Source organism: Triplophysa rosa, linkage group LG25, assembly GCF_024868665.1.
Source record: "Triplophysa rosa linkage group LG25, Trosa_1v2, whole genome shotgun sequence".
Classification (NCBI taxonomy): Eukaryota; Metazoa; Chordata; class Actinopteri; order Cypriniformes; family Nemacheilidae; genus Triplophysa; species Triplophysa rosa.
Window position 1 is genome coordinate 841,409 of NC_079914.1, and position 20,451 is coordinate 861,859.

A 20,451-nucleotide genomic window follows, 5' to 3' on the forward strand; every position below is an offset into this window, starting at 1 on the left:
TGCCTGGAATTAAGAATTCACATATGTGACCCTGGACAACAAAACCAGTCTTATGGGTCAATTTTTCAAAATTGAGATTTACATAATCTGAAAGCTGAATAAATAAGATTTCTATAGATATATGAGTTGTTAGAATAGGACAATATCTGGCTGAGATACAACCGTTTAAAACTCTGAAATCTGAGAGCGCAAAAAAATCAAAATATTGAGAAAATCGCCTTTGAAGTTGTTAATCAGGGGCACTGTGGCAGACCAGCCACTCACAAAAATAAAGTTTTTATATATTTAAGGTAGGAAATTTACAAAATATCTTCATGGAACATGATCTTTACTTAATATCCTAATGATTTTTGGCATAAAAGAAAAATCGATAATTTTGACCCACACAATGTATTTTTGTCTTTTACTAAAAATGTTCCCGTGCTACTTAAGACTGGTTTTGTGATCCAGGGTCACATAAAAAATGCCTCATAGTTGCACAGTTATCCTGTTGGTCTGTTATATTAGAAACATAGAAGGTCAAAAGTATAAGTCAGGTCAAGCATAAGGCTTTCACACACCAAGCCAATGTTGGACCGTCGTCAGATGCAGGCGACAAGGGGCCTTTGGATGTACAGTAGGCAGTAAAGTAGCAAACACAATTTTCAGGTTCCTGCATAACCTTGACATTTATGTTGTTGAGAGTCCCTATAGAGACATAGGATGTCTAAGGCTATGTTCAGACTGTCAGTCCAAATCCGATTTTTGTGCATATCTGACTGAAATCCGATCATATTTAGCAAGTGTGAACCGCAAAAAATCACATGAAATTTTTGCAAATCTGTTACAAGCAACATTCATATGTGGTTTGAAATCCTATTCAAATTGCATTTCTGTTTCAGTCTGACCACTCAGATCGGATTCGAGTAGCTTTTTGCTTATTCAAAAGTAAGCTTCTCGCGCCACTTGAAACACCACGTTAAAACATAAGGACGTCAGACCTTTCTTCAGATACAGTACAAGGTTGATGTGTTGTTGTCTGTCTCCTGGAGGAGACGGGAGCACTGAATAAAGCTGCGCATACCAGCCTCATAGGCTTCAGCAGCAGGTTCATTAGTAGCCCAGCGCAGTGGCTACACATTCATCATATTGTTAGAAAAATTAACCGTGTTCGAGACTGATCAGTGTATGACATCACCATACTGCGAGATCAACACAAAGAAGTGTGCTGTGGAATCGCACTCGCGGTACTGCAGTGTCATACACCGATTGGTCTGCACAGTGACGCATGAAGCTCAACAATCCCTGTCAATGCAATGGTATTCCCATAGAAACCAAATCAGATATTGCAAAAAACGAGAGAGCGCCACGGGACACACACATCGGATCAGAACAGTTGCTATACACAGTGTGGACAAACAGTCATTTAAATTAGATTCAAATTGGATATGCAGAAAAATCTGATTGGGGTGACAGTCTGAACAAAGCATAAGAGGAGACCAAGAACATCATTCACACTCTCATATTCACAGAGATGTCTGAAATGTCTACAGAAAATAGTCAGGCAGGCAGGAGGCATGTAAGGGAAAAGAGAAGTCATGTTCCTGTATGATTTAGGCCCAGAGAGGTTTTTATATTGAGATGAGGATATGGCCAAGCACTGCACCCTAAGGCTCCCCAGTGGTGAGAAAGTACTTTGCCAATTGACCCTTCGCAAAGCCCGCCCCCTTTTGCTATGTCCGTCATCAGCCAAAGTGCTACCACTGCACTAAAGAATATTTATCGTGAAATAATCATTTCTGGAAAAATGAAGTCAGCCAAAAGCAATAAGATGCTGCAAGTTTGCAATATGCATTTGAAGTATATATTGAGGATGTGAATGTGACTCAGGATAAACTAAACAAAATAAAGATCGAAGCTCTAGCGTACTGTGCTTGCTGTAGGCCTAACAACATAATGTCTGGATAGCGCCATTGGTTTCTGACACGTTTAGGCAAGGGGAGAAATTGTGATTATGACCATAAAGATCAAATGTTACCTCAGATAAAATTCTGGCAGTGTTGATGAGATGCAGTCTTTCAGCACGGATCATATGACAGTCAGTCTATGAGGTAAAACTCCGGACAAGTCTTCTTGTATGAGTCGGTTTTAAGAAGTCTTTATTGTTGTACATTATGACAACTAAGATTCCACAGTGACATGACTTTTAGCTGGGATCATGTTTGTACAGTGTGACGGTCAGCAACAATCGTGAAAGACTTTTTAAAACCGCATAATGCGCAGCCGGTTAAACTCTATGGGTTGATTTTTTGGAAAAAATGGCAATTAGCAAAAGGGGCGGATAATATCGGCATTATGACAATTGCAAACACTGCTATTAATCGGTACACATGTATTTATTTATTTGTACTTATTTTAACTCCATAATGGAAGCATTTTTAGTTTATAATTTATCAAGAGTGATAAAAGAAATGAAATAAAGTTTTAATGATAGGTAACCTCACAAAATAATATACACTACCATTATCTAAGCTTACACCAGTGGCGGTCCTTCCTACAGGCGACATAGGCGCTTGCCTAGGGCGCCATCTAGTGAGGGGCGCCAAATATGCGGCGAGAAAAATATATATAATTAAAATTATAATGTCTATTTATTTTTTTCAACAGTTTTTGCCATGCCTCTGTCTACAACAATACTTTGACATAAAAAATAAATTAAACTTCTTTGGACATGAGTTCTTTTCTCGTGGGGAAGGGGCGCCATCAGTCAAGCTGACTTACACTGGCTTACACTGTCAAACTTTACTGTAATTTTGCAGCAGTTTTGCCAGTAACTTACTGTAGATTTGATTACTACTTAATATTTCCCTATTAGTACTGTTTTTAATTTCAGTTAAACTTTACTTTAATCAAAAGTAAAACACTTTGGCTTTTGAGATTCAAAATGAGCAAGAAGAGACTGGTCTCATTACTGGCATCACACTGCAAAAAATGACATTCTTCCTGAGCATTTTTGTCTTGTTTTCTGGTAAAAATATTTAAAACTTCATAAATTATGATACATTTACATAACAAGAAAAGTAACCTAAGACATTTAGTCTTGTTTAATGAAAGAAAATATAAGAACTAGTTAAGTTTTTGTTTAAAACAAAGTTGTAAATTAAATCTAGAGTAAGTTACTGGCAAACCTGCTGCAAAACTACAGCAAAGTTTTACAGTGTATGAAAACTGTCATGGTCCTACCTTCTTGTTTATGAAATTCTAGTCGTGTGGCAGGATTGGGACAGAGCCCTTAGGTTTTATGTGAGAAAGCCATGAGTTGTTTATGTTTTGACATCTCATGTGCTTTCTCGTGTCTTGTCTTTGGCCCCGCCCCTCTCGTTTCATGTATTGCTTCCCTGCCGTGTCTAATGTTTCCCACCTGCCCTGTGTCATTGTCCCTCGTTTGTCTTTCCTATAAATGCCCTCATGTTTCATTGTCTTGTGGCTCGTGGATTACGTTCTGTTTGTATGTGATGTAACCCGTGTTTGTATGTTACCTCGCCCTTACCTTGCCCTCGTGTTTCCTGTGGATTTATTATTTATTATTCAAAGGACCTTGTTTTGTTTTGTCCCCTTTGTGGGAGAGTTTTAGTTTTTGATTCTTGTTTCGTTTGTCATGTTTTCCCCATCGTGGGTTTTGTTTTGTTTGTATTTAATTAAAGTATTTTGTGCTATCCCTCTACCGCTGCCTGCGCTTGGGTTCTTTCGCCACGCCAGCCGTGACAGAAAACAACATATAAACATGTTTTATCACATAAGAGTGTAACCCAGTCTCACGGCAGTTCGTGGCCTTGACACAAAATTTGGAATCTAGTAACTCATGTTCATGGACACGAATATCCCCATTTTTTCATGTCAGTAAGAACAACCTTTTTTTAATGTCACTTAGCACGACTTTCTTTTCTTTTTTGATTGAATTGATGAATTCCCATCAGATTGCGTTGATATATATTTTTACATTAGAAAGATACCTCGTTTTAAAATACATAAGATTGAAAGTTGTGCTGGGTGACACGAAAAAAGTTGTGCTTACTCACACGAAAAAAGGGGAAAATTCGTGTCAGTAAACACAATTAATAGATTACAGAATGACGAATTCCCGTGAGACTGTGTTGAATGATTTTACTTGGTACTCCCTCGCCACTGACTACATTTGCATGTGCGCTGATAATGTAATAATCACAATAATCAACAGGGCCAGCCCGTGACATAGGCGACATTTTAATTTATTTAAGAAAATCCAAAACACTACAAAAAACTTGTTCCTCGCACCCTTATCTTTGTCCCTACAATCTAAAATCACAGATATTAAACGCAGAGACAGTACAGTACATGTGCTACTGGTCAATGTTTTAATATAATCCTTTCTATGGATGTATTTCATGGTTATTCAGTGCTGTTATTAATAGAAATATCAAGGCAGTGCTGCTGAAACTGGTGTCGTGTATGCCATCTCGTCTCTGGATGAAGGTAAAGAGCAGAGACTGCTGGCAATGAGTTGTGTTGACAGAGTTTAAAGTACAAATGTTTGGTGTGTGCCACATGTTACTACTGTTATGCTTGCTATGATTATCAGCTTAATCACATTATTTTGTTTGAAGCTGTTTACATAAAGACAAGTTTAATTTCAATATTACCAAAATCTCATAATCGCATTATGAGGGTGCATAAACATAGTCATTGTCACCAACATCCTCTAAACCTGCTCACTGGTTGAATCACACACATGTTCATCATCAGCACCTCGTCAAGGACTATATAATAGGTCAGCACACACACTCACTCTTGCTCTGGACTTGTTTACTGCCACACAATTAGACCTCAAACCTGCCATTATGAATTACTTTGGCTCCTGGTGTGTATCACCTACAATTCTTTCCCTGTTATTCCTCGTGCTTCAGCCTTTTTTTACCGTTGTTCTACTTTTCACTTCGTTTTTGTGTTCCTGACAGTAGCTTTGCTTAGTTTGCTTTCCCCTTGTTTGTTTAACAGTTATTGCACAGCTACCATTGACTTAGTAGCCTCATTTAGGTAAAAAAATCCAAGATAATCCATAAAGTCCAGCGATGGTTAAATATGTCCTTTGAGACCTCAGACAGGAGTGTAGGCATGCTGAGCACAAATGGAAAAAGAGAAATTGCAGGTTTGTTATGAATCTCTTAGAGTGCCTTAGACAGTATCGAAGCTGTGTTAGTTAAACAAGCACAGTTTATATACTGAGATTTAAAAGGTACTTTTCGGTCAAATTAAATGCTTTTCTGAATCCTGTACAGTGACTTTTAACATCTTTGATGCATTTCTGGTTTTAAAGAATTACACAGCACTGAATCTGCTTCATTAAAGGTCACAAAGGATCTTTTACGCTCTTGATTCTGGCCCTTACTGTATTTTAATCCTAAAAGCAGCATTTGATTCAGCCAATCATGACATTCTTTTAAAAAGACATAATCACGTTAATAGGTTTCAGGGAATCGTGTTGAACTGGATTGCCTCTTACCTTAAGGGGAGAACTTTCTCTCTAAATATTGAGGATTCTTTCTCATCTCATGCTAAAAATATCCTATGGAGGTTTTTTACTGGCACTTACTGTATGTATCTCGTATATTTTGTGCAGGAAAAGGACTGGCAATGAGTGCATCTGGGGAGTTTTGTAAAGGATGGGAATAGTTGAGTGGCTGCTGGTATAGGGTGGATGGAAAGAAGTCTGGAGACATCAGCAACACTCTTTTGAGTACAACTATTTCCTTCTGGCCAGTTTCTGTAGTCAGCTATCACAAAAACAATGAGCATAATTTATATCACTGGTCACATGTTGCTCAATCGCGCTCTCTCTGCTGTGATTCATTGGCCAAAAAAATCCAATAACATACTTTGATCAAAACTCTATCATGCTAATTGACTACATGTCTCAGTCTCATTATATACCACACCGTTTTTATACATTTTCATGGTCGCAAATTATAATACTGTACATGAAAATGTTATTTTCCATAAAGTAATGATGTATAGGTGAGCCTTTGAATAACATGAAAGATACTTCTTATATAGTCCATCTCTTGAAAATGCTAACATTTGATGTTTTAGTCATCAGTTCTGTCATCTTTCTATGTAGAACCTGATTACAACCTTTCAGACTGTCAGCCAGAGTGCCCTTTTTCTCCACCAGAGGGCACTCTTCACATCTCCAGGACTGTTCATATTCACTGCATTTCCCATTACCCTTTGCCTAGACCCTTAGATCTGTATGATGTTAGCATCAGTATATGTGCCCACTTTGTGTATACAATCCTTCCCATTCTCCCTTGTTTTTGGGTTATTATTTAGATATTCTGGTTTTGACGTTGTGTTTTGGATTTTCTTGTTTGCCTGTGTTTTTGCCCTGGTTTCAAGTTGTTTTTGCTTGTTTATAGATTTACGTTTATGGATTACCCCTTTTAATAAAAGTCTGATTTTGGATTCTCAATAATTTATATAGGCTAGTTAGTATTACTAGTATACCCCCATGAAAAATCTTAAGCGCACAACGCTTACCAGCACTAAGAATAGAACAAAATTTCAAATTACAAACCTGCACCATGCACTCTGGTTTAAGTATTTGTTTTTCATATTTACATCTTTCTCCTTCTGTTACTACTGTCTATGTACTGTGTGTCAAGCTGCTTTGCAACAATGAAATTTGTGAAAAATGCTAAAGAAATACATTTGACTTGAATTGAGCTTGTTGTAAATATGAATCACATCAAAGTGCATTTAATATCATTTAACAGATGCACAAATCTAATACAAATCACTCATATTTATGCTAGGACCAAACTCATAGCTAGTGTGAGATCAGTTTTACAGAACATCACAGCAGCGGTCAGTGATCCAAGGGTTTTTGATTGATATTTGAACCTCCTCAAGTCCTCAACTGGTGCAGGTCTTATGGTTAAACCATTATGATGTGCTATAATGTCCTGTTGTTTTGCCTTATAGGATGTAACAGAGATGGAATTTCAGTCTCTAGAGCCCAACACACAGTACCGAGTACAGATTCAGGCCATCTCTTACTGGGGTCAGAAGCGACTGAAGAGCAGCCGAGCTCAGCTCTCTTTCACCACTGCTGCTGTCACCAGTAAGCCTCTTTTACAAGAGAGATCTGTATGCACTGGAAAAGTTCAAATTCTGTAATAGTGTAATTATTTGTTTTTTTATTATGTGGCAATTTTGACATTTTTACTAAGTATAAATTGAAAAGGGTGTGAAATGACGGGGTGTCTGAAATCAAATCTTTCACTGTGCCCCCCTCCTTTACCATGAATCAGTGTTGCCGTTGATAATTGCAGCACAGAAGAGCCATTAAAAACAAACAAAACCTTCTTTGGCAAGTGGACTGTTTTGTCAGAAAGAAAGTTGTTCTCATATGGTGACTTAGATTCTGACACACGAGCACATGAGGTTAACCTCTCCCAGAGACAGCACATTTCAGACCTGCATCAGTACCCAAAACACATTGACCCAGTTCACTTCTCACCTCCAGCCTGTCCGCAACACTATGAAGACTAGCCTCTGTTGTTGTTTTTGCTGTTTTTAATTAGACTGCATAAATCTTTAAGTAAGTCTGCCAAAACTAATTCCAGACACACCAGAGACAAGTTTGTAAAGTTCTTTTGGCTCTGTTTAGTCCGTCTGGAGCACGCACTGGCATGCTAAATATTCAGACTCAATCTGTTTTTCTAAAAATGACATTTCTTTCTGGTTTTCCGACAATTTCTCAACTTTCTTACTCGTTTGTTACTATTTTCCCCCTTTGGGTTTATTAATCTGCTGTTAGTCTTCTCACTAAAACATTACAAACAGTAGTGGCGAAAAGTGATGTTCGGGGGGCCTATCTGCACAATATTTGCTTTTAATGCCCTCCCAGGTTCGATTAAACCATCAAAACGAGGTGTTATTCCGCCCATGCTTCACATGCCTGGGACCTACAGTACAGTATGTGCTCTGTCAAACCCCCCCCAACCAGATGTGAAGCTTGTGTTATTTAACCTAAATTTTCCAAATATTTCTTTTTGAATTGGGACAACTTTGTAGGTGGATGAAGTTTGGATGTAATTCTTGTGGATGGAGTTTGCTCCATATCAACAGAAGTTAGCAGATACTGTTTATGTCTCTTTCATGTCACAGAGGTACATTGAGATTAACTTTGAAAATAAACTAAATGTATTTTTATTCTAGAATCCTCATCTGGTCACATTTCTGGCGAATTCTCCAATGAACTACCCATATCCCATTCTTCAGCCAGTATCCTGAGACTAGAAGCGGCCGCCCCTCATTACCATGACAACCAGCTGCAGGTCAAGGTCTTCTGGAAGAGCCGAACCCAAGGCAAGTGATGTTCTCTGAAGGCTGGCAAACAAACTGAAAGGTCATATAGGGTTTCTCCCAAAACAAACACTCTCACATGACTTCACGCCAGCCACGCAAAGTATATCTGTTTGTTGGCAATCCTTTAAGATTCATCTGTGTCCTTAAACAAGTCATTGCCCAACTAAAGCAATTGCCTGACCACTGATTTATGAAAAAATGTTACCAAATATAAATATTATCCATCCTGCATAAAAAGATAATCTCACAGGGATTCACAATTCGCTGAGTATGTGTGTTACCAAACTCTAGCAATGTGACGGCTTTAAAGGAGACGATTCCAGCTAAGCATGAGCAGCTGTAAATAGAGAGTGTTGATTTATTGTTATCTTCTGGAAAGAAAGCCATGAGGAGTGATTTAATAATGGAGGTACGAGTGTGAAATCAAAAACAGATGGAGGGAAATGGCAACCTAACTTGCTATGGGAGATGGGTTTAAAACATATGTCATGTTGCTTGGATGCGGAACAGGAGGAGAAGGGAGTTGGTCCCTGAAACTCTGTTCTTGCTGCTTTTGTCGGCTCCACCCCAGAAATTCATGGCAACAATGTAGCCTAGAAACTAATGTAATCTCGAATGCGACTGTAATGTAGTGTATGTAATGTAGAACATCCTGTAAACCAGACCATACTGTAATCTGGAACATACTGTCTTATTTACTCTTTTAGAAAGCCAAAAGGATCCCAGTTCATACCTTCTGAGATGGTATCCAGAAGTTTGTGCAAATAATGTGTCGAAAACAGCTACAGTACAGGTACATCTCATTATTTTACAGCATCATCTACTTTCTTTACATGCTTTCTTACTAGTTTGTCCAGCACCATGAGGTGGTCTTTTGAAACAGAAGTCCTTACTATGTGTTTGTGTGTTTTTAACCTAAAACAGTTTCATGTTCTGGTTAATGTTTACACAGTTCCTGTAATAAATACATTTGAAACCGCTTTTATCCTACACTATCAAAAGCAATTAATATTGTTTTCGACCAAACCATGTTCAAATGTTAAACTGAACCTTTTGAAAGTTTGAAACCACGTGACTCCGAGATACTTTGAAAGATCTTACATTATATGACATCTTGCGATGGTGGATAGAAGGATGTAATAAATAATCAACACAATCTCAAGGCAGGTCGTAGTGATGTTACGTTCTGTGCCGAGGCTTCAGAGCGTGTGTCGAGAAATCCCGGAAGCTTTCAGTAAAGCGTGTATCGATTCGAGGCTTGTATTGCTTTAGACCCCTGACGTCATAGATGACGTTTGAAGCCTCGCTTCCGCCTGAGTGGTTCAGCAAGCTGTTCGAATCTTGCCGCGACATTTTGACACCCATATAAGCCAAGCTACACAAGCACATTCACTGCCCTCTGCCCAGTTAAGCCCAGACACTTTCCAGTTTTAGAAAAGTAATATTGCCCCTTCTGCCTATTATGACCTGTGAGGGTTCTTCCATAAAATTTTCAGGAGACAATCATATAAACTTCAACATTTGCTTTTTTATTGATGGTCACGGATGCATTAATCACACAGGTGCATAACAAACAGGGAAAAAAGAAAAAAAGAAAAGAAAAACGACTAGAAACGAACCATCTGCACTCTGAGTTCTGGGTCTCAGATGTTTCCCCAGGGATCCCTTCCCAGAACTGACACAGCCATAGAAAATTCTACCCTTTTTAACCAAATGGACTAAACCATTTTATAATTACAGGGGGTCTCAATTCCATGAATCAAACCTCAAAGGAATATATACAAAAATACCCCCCCACTAACATATCAAATTACATTCAACAAAGCAATAATAAAGAAACAAAATAGATTTTACAAAGACATTTAAATGAACAAACCTTCCAAACCCTTAAGGTACCCAAACTACATTTCCCATAATTCCTAGCAAAGGATATAAAGATCATCAGGAAATGCCACGCTGTTTTAATAACAGGCCTTTATTCCATGCTGCAGTCACGGATCCAGGCGGGACCACGGGTAAGATACACAGTTATTCAAACAATTAAATGAATAAATAAGTAAATAAATAATGAATATTAAACCCATATTTTTGTCTAGTTGTGGTTTATTCAAAAACTAGCTGGCACTCTAGTAATGAAATGTTGTCCCGCTATTTGATCTTCAATGCGCGCATAAAGACAACATGCACCTCTAACACAATATTCTGGGTAAATTGTTAACGAAACAAAAATCAATGAATCGAAATGTATAAACAACCAAAAAAAAAACAATTAATGCTTTACAGTGAAGCATCGTCCGGGGGTCAAAAATATAGCCGCTGATTTTTTTTCTCGCTCCCCATGCGAGAATGCTTAGGTGGGGGGAAATGTGATGGCTAAGGCCACACTTATTTATTAAATTTGGCTACTCTATTCAAGTTGTTCTAAGTTTTCTCCTTATATTTTCTTTAGGATAAATTGATTTCGTTTGTTTGAAAAAGGTTGTATAGACAAAAACCATCTTGTCAAATGGGAATTTGTATCTTTCATTCTATATAGCCATTTCAGAGCTTTATGATCAGTTTTGATAACGAAATCTCTGCCGAGCAAATAATATTTCAATGAGTCAAGAGCCCATTTCATCGCTAAACATTCTTTCTCCACCACCGAATACCTAGTTTCTCTGGGAAATAATTTCCGACTCAAATACACTACAGGATGCCTTTCAGCATTTTCTTCCTGCATTAGGACTGCTCCTAATCCCAATTCAGACGCATCTGTTTGCAGTACAAACGATTTTTCAAAATCAGGACTACACAAGATAGGTTTATTGCTCAGCACCTCTTTTAACTCAAAGAATGCTTTTTCTGCAGGTACTGTCCATTGCACTTTGTTGGGGTTCATCTTCTTAATTAAATCTGTTAATGGTGCAGCGATGGTCGAGAAATGGGGAGTGAATTTTCGATACCAGCCAACCAAACCAAGAAATGCGCGAATTTGTTTCTTCGTCGCTGGCAATGGACAAGATTGAATAGCTTTTACTTTCTGCACTTGTGGCCTAATTACCCCATTCCCCAATACGTACCCCAAATACTCCGTCTCGGTTTTGACTAATGAGCATTTTGCGGGGTTAATGGTTAGTCCAGCGTCTTTAATTTGTTGGAAAACTGTTTAAAGATGTTGTAAGTGATTCTCCCACGAGGTACTAAATATCACAACATCGTCTAAGTAAGTAGTCGCAAATTCTGCTAAATCATTTAACACAGTATCCATTAATCTTTGGAAAACCGGGGGTGCTCCGTGCAGCCCGAAAGGTAACACTCGAAAATGCATTAACCCCCTTTGTGTACGGAAAGCAGTCAACTCTCGTGACTCCACGTCCAAAGGCACCTGCCAGTACCCTTTGCTTAAATCGATGGTACTGATCAATTTAGCCTTACCTAGTTTTTCAATTAATTCCTCAATGCGAGGCATAGGGTACGAGTTGAATTTAGAGACCGAATTTAAATAGCGAAAATCAATACAAAACCTGAGGGTATTATCTTTTTTTGGCACCAATACCACCGGATTACACCATTCACTCTTTGAGGGTTCCACTATGCCCATTTGCTGCATCAATGTTACCTCGTCTTCAAAAGCGGGCACCAATCATTCAGGGATGCGGTAACTCATTCGTTTTGGCTGAGCATTTTCTTTAAGCACAATTCTATGCTTTATAAGCGTGGTGTAGCCTGGCTGATTTTTAATCAACTCTGGATCACACAATTTCTGAAGCTGAGCTCGCTGTTCTACAGGAAAATGGTTAAGATCAACAGATGGCAAATGCTGACTACCTGGCAAATATTGTTCATCTACCTCCTCATCCTTCACCAGTCTGATTAAATTAACAACTGCGCTCTTGCTCTGTGGATACCATTTCTTCAACAGATTAATGTGCAACACCCGATAGGACCGTGCCTGTCCTGGAGTCGCAATCTCATATGTAGTTGTTCCTATTCTTTTAGTTACCTCAAATGGTCCTTGCCATTTACCCAGAAGTTTATTTTCAGATGTAGGAAGCATCACAAGAACTTTTTGACCCGGCTCAAAAGATCGCGACTTCGTCTTCCCATCATACCACGTCTTTTGTCTTTTCTGCGTTTCTTTCAAATGTGCAGAAGCGAATTCGGTCATTTGCTGCAATTTTTGTCTCATGGCTAACACATAATCGATGACATTTGTTTTATTTGACGTCCCCGAATTTCCCTCCTACAGTTCTCTCACCAGAGACAATGGTCCCTGCACGTCATGGCCATACATCAACTGGAAAGGTGAAAACCCGGTTGACGCCTGCGGAACTTCCCTATATGCAAACATGAGGTAGGGGAGCCACTGATCTCAGTCGGTCCCCACCTCATTCACAAATTTGCGAAGCATTTGCACTAGAGTCTGATTAAACCGCTCTACGAGCCCGTCCGTCTCAGGATGATAGGGAGTGGTTTTTAACCCTTTTATTCCCAACAACTGATACACCTGTTGCAGAAGTTGGGATGTGAAATTAGTTCCTCTATCTGTCAAGATTTCTTTCGCAAAACCTACTCTTGAGAAGAAGTGGATCAGACAGGAAGCGATAGCCTTAGCTTTAATGTTTTTTAATGGAAACACTTCTGGAAACCGCGTCGCATAATCACAAATGACTAACAGATACTTATACCCGGTCTTACTTCGTTCCAATGGACCTACGATGTCCATTCCCAGCCGCTGAAAGGGAACATCAATGACTGGTAAGGGAATTAACGGCACTTTGGGGGGTTTGCGAATTCCGCTGTATTGACTTTAGGGGCAAGCTTTACAAAAATCAGCGATGTCTTTAGACATACCCAGCCAGTAAAAATGCTTACAAATTCTAGAATGCGTTTTCCGCCTCACCCCTCCTCAGCTGTAGACGGCCCGTGTTCTTTGATCCATGTTTGTAATTCTGGGCTAAGCATCCGCAAGAATTGCTGAAGGATAATCATCTCTCCGATCTCGTGGTTCGTTCTCTCTGACGGTCTCACCCATATCGGATATCTAAAAAGTCTTTCAATCGAACATACAGCTCTTTAGGGGTCTCTTCTTCCAGCACAGCCATAGCACGAAATCTCTGTCGATGTGTTTCATGGCTGATGGAATACTTCAAGATAGCCTCTTTTACCCGTGCATAGTCAATTGCGTCTGCTACATCCATGGCCACATATGCGCTGCGCGCCTTGCCGGTCAGCAACGGAATTAGTCTAATGGCCCAATCTTCTCTTGGCCATCGGCACACCTCAACAATTCGTTCAAACGTGGTTAAATAATGCTCGATGTCATCAGACTCAAACAATTGTTGCATCTTTGGTTCCTGCAGCACATATTCATGGCTATTGCGGGAGCCAATAGAAACTCTTGGCGATTCCTCTGGCTCGTCAGCTCCCCGGTCTCGCAGATCCTCCACGGAAGTTCACTGGCTGACCTCACCCTGGAGAAGACGGAACTGATGCTGAAGAGATTTCCATCTCGTCTCTTGTCGCGCTACCTCTTGTACTTGACGTGCATCTCTGTCTTGCTGATCTTGCATAAACCGTTGGAACATCCATTTAAGCTCCATCACGTCACTCCCCGACTCTTCGTCAGAACCATACCCAACCGCACCTGTCGCATCCTCTGTTAGGGGGCGGTGTGACTCAGCCGCGTGACGTCATCAAATGCCGTTCTTTCTCTCGCCTCTGAGCTTTCAAGTGCACAAGTTAGTTTTGCAACGGGTTTATCGCGACAGTAGTAGCAAAAGTCAAGGCGGGTAGATTTGAAACTGCAGTGACAGGTTTGAGAGGATGTAGATGCCTGTTTGTGGTTGCAATTCAAATCAGAATCTGGGAAAACGTGTAAATATGTACTATGCATTTGTATCTGCCAATGTATTTTGTAAATGCCAGTTTACACATTTGTGACTGTTTTTCTGCAACTTCAAATTCAGAAGACAGATTTGTGAGTTTTGTCCACGAGTGCAAATCTCAACATTCAACTTCAGTTTTGTATTTGACAAGTTTTCACATTGGGGCTGTGAGTGTACATTTGAGTGTACAGGTACAAATACTTACTTTACAAGTTCACAAATTAAAATCTACATGCTCTCAAGTTTTGCTACTGAAATACCTTCATATCAATGCTTCATAGGCTTCATCTCGCCACCTCTAGCCGTTCGTGGCATTGGTGCTCTCATGAACTGCTCGAAGACACACGGATGAGGATTCAAATGCAGTTTATTAAAGGGGCAAAATCTAAAGAACAGGCATATATCCAAACACAGGTGGTCAGTCCAAACACAGCAAACAAATCCACAGGGCAAAAGCAAATAGAGTGATCCCAAAGAGAACAAGGCAAGACAAAACCAGCTATCCAGACAGCGAGACCGCTTAGAATTGCAGTGTGACACTAGAGAAGACTTCGCAATGAATGACTGAGAAAACCGGGTTTAAATAAGCAGACAAACAACAGTTAACAGGACATAGGTGAAAGTAATGATGGATAATGAGTCCGGGCAATGGTTTATGGGTAATGTAGTCCAGTTGAATGACAACAGTCTGGTTGATGTGGGGAGTACCCTCTAGTGGACCTGGGCACTCCAGTAGGTGATTATGACAGGCGCAAACTTTGTAATCTTTTTATTCGTGTTCATGGACATGAATTTCCACCTTTGTTCATGTCACTTAGCACGTCTTTCAATAGACAGGCCACGTGTGTATGTACATTTATATATTTATAACCTGATATCAAAAGAAGTTGTACATATTTTAGGAGGTGGGTAACCAACACCTTACCTCACCCCAAACCCTAAAATCACAGCCGCAAAGGCTAATTTAGCTAAAAACACGAGTTTCACAAGGTGGTAAAGAAACGGTAAATGATCAAATTTAGTTTACACTACCTTATCTATTTAATTCTATTTAATTAATTAAACATTTGTGTTGACATTATAGGGTTGTTTGTTGGTGTTTGGTAGATCCCACTTGTTCTCACCAGGAATCAAACCAAATAAAGTTAAACTCACACTGACTTGTAGCTTCTTAAGAAGTATACTGTATATCATTACACAAGCTTTTTTTAAAAGGTTTATTAATGTTGTATTGTTTGCTGTTAATACCCATGTATCAGATGGTCTTTTCAGAAGCTTGGCTAAATCTATTTGTTCCCTTTTAAGTGTGTTTATCACTGTTTGCTGTAGTTTTTCCATACTTTACTCACTGTTATATTTGAATAATCTCAGTGTTGCTGTTTTGTTCTCTTCTCAGGGAACACATTTTGTGATTACTGACCTGTTTTTTGCCTGTAAGTACCGAGTGTCCGTGAAGCCCCTGACAGAACAAGGACAGAGGTCAGAAGTTATGACCTCTGTTACCACCCCACCTTGCTCTTCGCTAACGAGCAGACGAAAGAAAGCATCTGCCTGTGTCAGAGATGGTACAATGATATTTATATCTATATTGGTTTACAGTCCACACACGCTGGTTACTTTAAACAAAGATTTTTACATCATGAATATTATTTTTGCTTCGTGAATGAAATATGCATTAATAATTTAAAGTATGACGTAGCCAGACTTATTGTGAGTGTCACATGTAAATTAATAGGTTGTGATTCAATATTTTTGGAAATGTTTAATATTTTTTGTGGTGATTTTTATATAATATCCTGTCCTAGAGCACCATCCTCAGCTGAAGAAAGCACTGCAGCGGCCAGAGAAACTGGCAGCATTGTTTCATGTGTTGAACAGCTCCGTGCAGGCGGTGTTTAGCTGGCAGCTGTCTCCTGAGGGTCCAGGACAGATGCCCATCACAGGCTTCCGCTTCTCCTGCGCCAAAGTGCCCAACAGCAACGGCACAGCACTCCTCTCCCAGACACACATCCTGCCACCTGTAAGTCACATTTACATTCTTCAAAAACTAAAAATAAGAACAAGCCAACAAAATGTATGATTCAAAGCAGGGTATTAAATTATCCTCAAGCAACAAATATTGCTGTTCGCAGTAAATAAAGTGAATAGACAGGCAATTTACTGAATAACGTCATGCATGATTAACTATTTTTATAAATATCAATGTTAATTAAAATCTCCATCAAAGTTAGTACATTCCCAGAGACATACATGTCACATCAGCAGATTAAGTAGAAGAATAACATGGACTTAAAGATTGCTGTCCAGTACAAAACAGTTTAAGCACTATAAATACATTTCAGCCACTCTTTCTTAACAGTGTTTAAAAAAACATAATTCTTTCCTTTTGCGATAAGTCTTTCCAAAAATCACGGTGACACGTTGCGTTATCTGAGCATTAATGGCGCAAATGCCCTTTACAGTATATTCAGGAGCAGACACATCTTTCTGGGAGGTTCTAGTACACGATTTAACATCTTTAAAAATCACCATAAACCTTACATATGTCAGGTGACCTGTAAATTTGAAAAAAAGCCTGAAAAACCACATAACGCAAGCGTAAAAACTGTGAAAGGTAAGCAAAACTTATAGATGAATAAACAAAACACTTAATTCCATTTTCTGGACTGGACATAAAGAGCACTCTGAAGCCAACCAACCTGCACAGGACAGCAAACACAAGGGTATATTAATAGAAAAGATCAATCAAAAAGGGTAATGGGTGTGGGGCATTAACTAATAACTGGGTGATAAACAAGGCCAAGGTCAAGACATGATGGCACACCAAAAACAAACAAATATCATATAACACCCAAGAAACACAAAGCACAAAAGAGTTTTGGAGAAGCAAGGCTAGAACAAGGCTGTTCAGGACCAAAACCATATGCGTAACAGGGCTGTCACGATCCTGTGACTACAGGAACAAACTAGAAAAAAAGGTGACACTGGAATGGTCATTTAATTCTGGATTCATGTGATTTGGTTTTTCAGGATCAGCAGTCACTTATCATAGACGCTCTCCAGCCAGAGAGTGTGTATAAAGTTCAGGTTCAGATTGTGTCTGATGCAGGGAATGGACCGTCAGTGGCCAAAACTCTCCACACTCCTCATCTGAATGCTACGCTCCTCTGAGGTATGAGTAAATGTTTACTTAACATCTCATAATGTTAAAAGCAAACCAAGCGTGAATGTGAAAAATCACATTAAATGATGGGGTCAAAGAGAAAACTGGGTGAACACGAATCATGTTATGATATCGTATGATGAATAATACGATTTGTTTTTTTTACAGACAAAGGAAAGATGTGAATAATTAAGCTGCTATACTCCCCAATATCATCAACTTGAGAATCGTCATGGTGTTTTCCGTTGTCATGGAGATTAGGTCATGAAATACGACCACTTCCACTACACCAGTGCATTCATTGCAGGGACATTTTAGAAGACCACTGTGGGGATGTGAAGGGTTTAGATCAATGTACTTTGAAAACGACATGTGCTGTATAACATGTGAATGTTGAATTACTGAACTCAGTTCTTTCAACATGTATAGGACTGATGTATTTTGTGTTTAGCTGCATATCTTTATGTCTCTAGTCATTATATTGATATTTTTTCATTAAGAAGTTTAAGAAATGTGGCACACTTTGAGAGTGTGGATTATATATACACCGTGAGTGTTAATTTGACCCTTTTTAACACTGGCGATTTTACTGTGTGCTTATACTCAATGGAGCAAGGTTATATGCAATGGTTTTATTCTTTCAGGTCACGAGTAATGAATGAGACCAAGTGTTTGTAACGGTTTTGTTTAAGATCAATGTGATATAATACAGAGTACCTGTTCATCTACAGTATTGTCACCAGCCTTGTTTGGATTGAATGCCAAATTGCAACATTTTTATATTGTGAATGCATGGCATTACTCTGTTATTGTACACTAAAATATGCTGGTTTTCTAAAATATGGTTATTTTTAACCCATGGTTAAGGTCAATTAACCCAGAAAATGTTCATATTTGACCCAACCGTTGGTTGAAACTATCCAGCATAGGTTAATTTATAACCCAACGGTTGATTTTATCCTTTTTAACCAATAATGGGTTAAAAATAACACAGCAATGTTTAGAGTGTAAACTCTTTATGACCCATATAGTGACATACAATGTGCCTTATACTGTATCAGTTATATCAGGCTAAACCAGACATATCACAAAGCCTTTTAAAATCTGCTTTAGACTTACCGTCAAGTAAATTGAATAAGTGCTGGAGATGCATTTATTATGCAAATGTTTTCAGACTTAATATGCTTTTGAAAGACTTATCTTTGTACAATACAACATACTTTTTTGTAAATATTGAATTAATTGTTTTGTCTGTTGTTACTAATAAACAGTGTTGGGTGTAACTAGTTACTAGTAATTAGTTACTGTAATTTAATTACTTTCCCCTTGAAAAAGTAAAGTAAGGGATTACTCTATTTTTTTCTGTAATTTAATTACAGTTACTTCTGATGTAATTAAACTAAATACTTAGTGTAATATATGTGTGTGTGCAAGGAATAGACATCAACATTCAAAGTCTAACTTTAAAATCTGTGCTTTAATGTATAATCCTCACATTTGTAATTGTCACGGACAAGGTTCCTGCAGACTCTCCCGTTCGCCACCAGAGGGCTCCCTCCCCAGAATATTGAACCTCATTCGGACTCAATTTCCCACATGCCTGGTGCTGATTACTCACACACCTGAACTTCATCTGGAGAGCTATTTTAGTCAGGCTCTTTCATTAAATTAAATTTAGTCAGACTCTTTGCGAAGTCTTGTTTGGCCTCGGTTAACATTTCTGAGCGTTATTTCCTGTTACCTACCTTCCCGTGTATTTCCCTTGGATTGTTTATACCTTTCGTGATTGTTTGCTGCCTGTCCCTGGACTTTTCTCTCTGGTTACTGGATATTACGATTGTTTGCCGCCTGCCTCGATTTACGCCTGTTACTGGATTTAGATAGCCCGCTGCCTGCCCCGACCATAGTTGCCAAGTCCGCTTACAATACGCGACCTTGGGCTTCTTTTTCTGTCAAGTCGCGTTAAAAAATCACTTGTTGCGGGTTTTTGGGCTTATTTTAAAAAATATGGTTGCTTGTTCCGAACCTGACAAGCAACTTTGTTTCTTTACATCTATGGTCGCTGTTTTGTTCAATCCATTAACACTGTCTGCTCGAAGGCAGGCTTTTTGTACTACATGCGGCAGAGCATAACATCACAGCACTGCGAGAGCTATTTGAAAGCATACAGAGACGTCTACTGTCGAATCACTCTCGTATGGCGTTATTATAATGACAAATGTCGCGAGCGCATTATTACAAGGCGAGAGCGCATTCTTGTCATACGAGCGCGCGAATCTCTCCGCTCGCACGCCGATTTCCTTTGCTCGTGCACAAAACTGGACGCGCGCTTTCAATTATACGCTGCTCTCTTATGAATTTTCTCTCCTCTCGCTCAGTGAGCGTGTGCGCACTCAAAATGCGTTCCGTGCGTCCACGAATCCTTTGGTACTCTTGCTCTCGAGAGGTCCTCCTGTGTGTTCCAGGCATTATAGGCTGTCAAAAGTAGTCAACCAATCAGGGATAGGCTTCCACGGCGGGCCAATGAAAACGCGACCTCTTACATGGCATCTTATTGGTTGAAAGTGACTCGACGTTTTCAACGAAGCAAGATGGATCCACCACGTTCTCAGGTAACAATATTAATATATTTGATGCAACATTATTAGTCAAATGTGTATTAGAAATGAACGGGGCATTAGGGTGCTTTGTAGGCTACATATAAACGTCAGTTTAACTACCATGTTATTCAGACAAAACAGGCCAACACCCTCAAGTTCATGTGGTCCTCATGCATGTCCTACACTAAACATAATATTGTCAAAATAGTACTAAATTGATTACCGAACAATTTAGATTGGTGTCTTAAGTTAGCTTTATTCTAAAATAATATTTACTACAAGTAACGGTACATATCAAAACAATAATAGCACTGGAGCATTTGGAAATATCATATAATATTCTATACCTATTTGGTTATGCATTTAATGCGTTTGCAGACAGACACTGTAAGTGTTCTGCATTCAGTGTTCCAGAAGTTCAGGGCAAAAAACT

The 20,451-nt window shown here is 39.1% G+C and overlaps 1 protein-coding gene across 1 annotated transcript in view; it reads left to right on the plus strand.

Moving 5' to 3' along the window:
• anos1b (anosmin 1b) overlaps window positions 1-18,704 on the plus strand; it is a 134,405-nt gene extending 115,701 nt beyond the window's left edge. Inside the window, exons 8-14 of the mRNA XM_057324940.1 lie at window positions 6,997-7,135; window positions 8,236-8,385; window positions 9,093-9,178; window positions 15,652-15,820; window positions 16,061-16,275; window positions 17,286-17,427; window positions 17,587-18,704. Coding sequence (XP_057180923.1) covers window positions 6,997-7,135; window positions 8,236-8,385; window positions 9,093-9,178; window positions 15,652-15,820; window positions 16,061-16,275; window positions 17,286-17,426 — 900 coding nt within the window. The 3' untranslated portion in view covers window position 17,427; window positions 17,587-18,704. The remainder of the gene's footprint in view (window positions 1-6,996; window positions 7,136-8,235; window positions 8,386-9,092; window positions 9,179-15,651; window positions 15,821-16,060; window positions 16,276-17,285; window positions 17,428-17,586) is intronic.
• The last annotated feature ends 1,747 nt before the right edge of the window (window positions 18,705-20,451 follow it).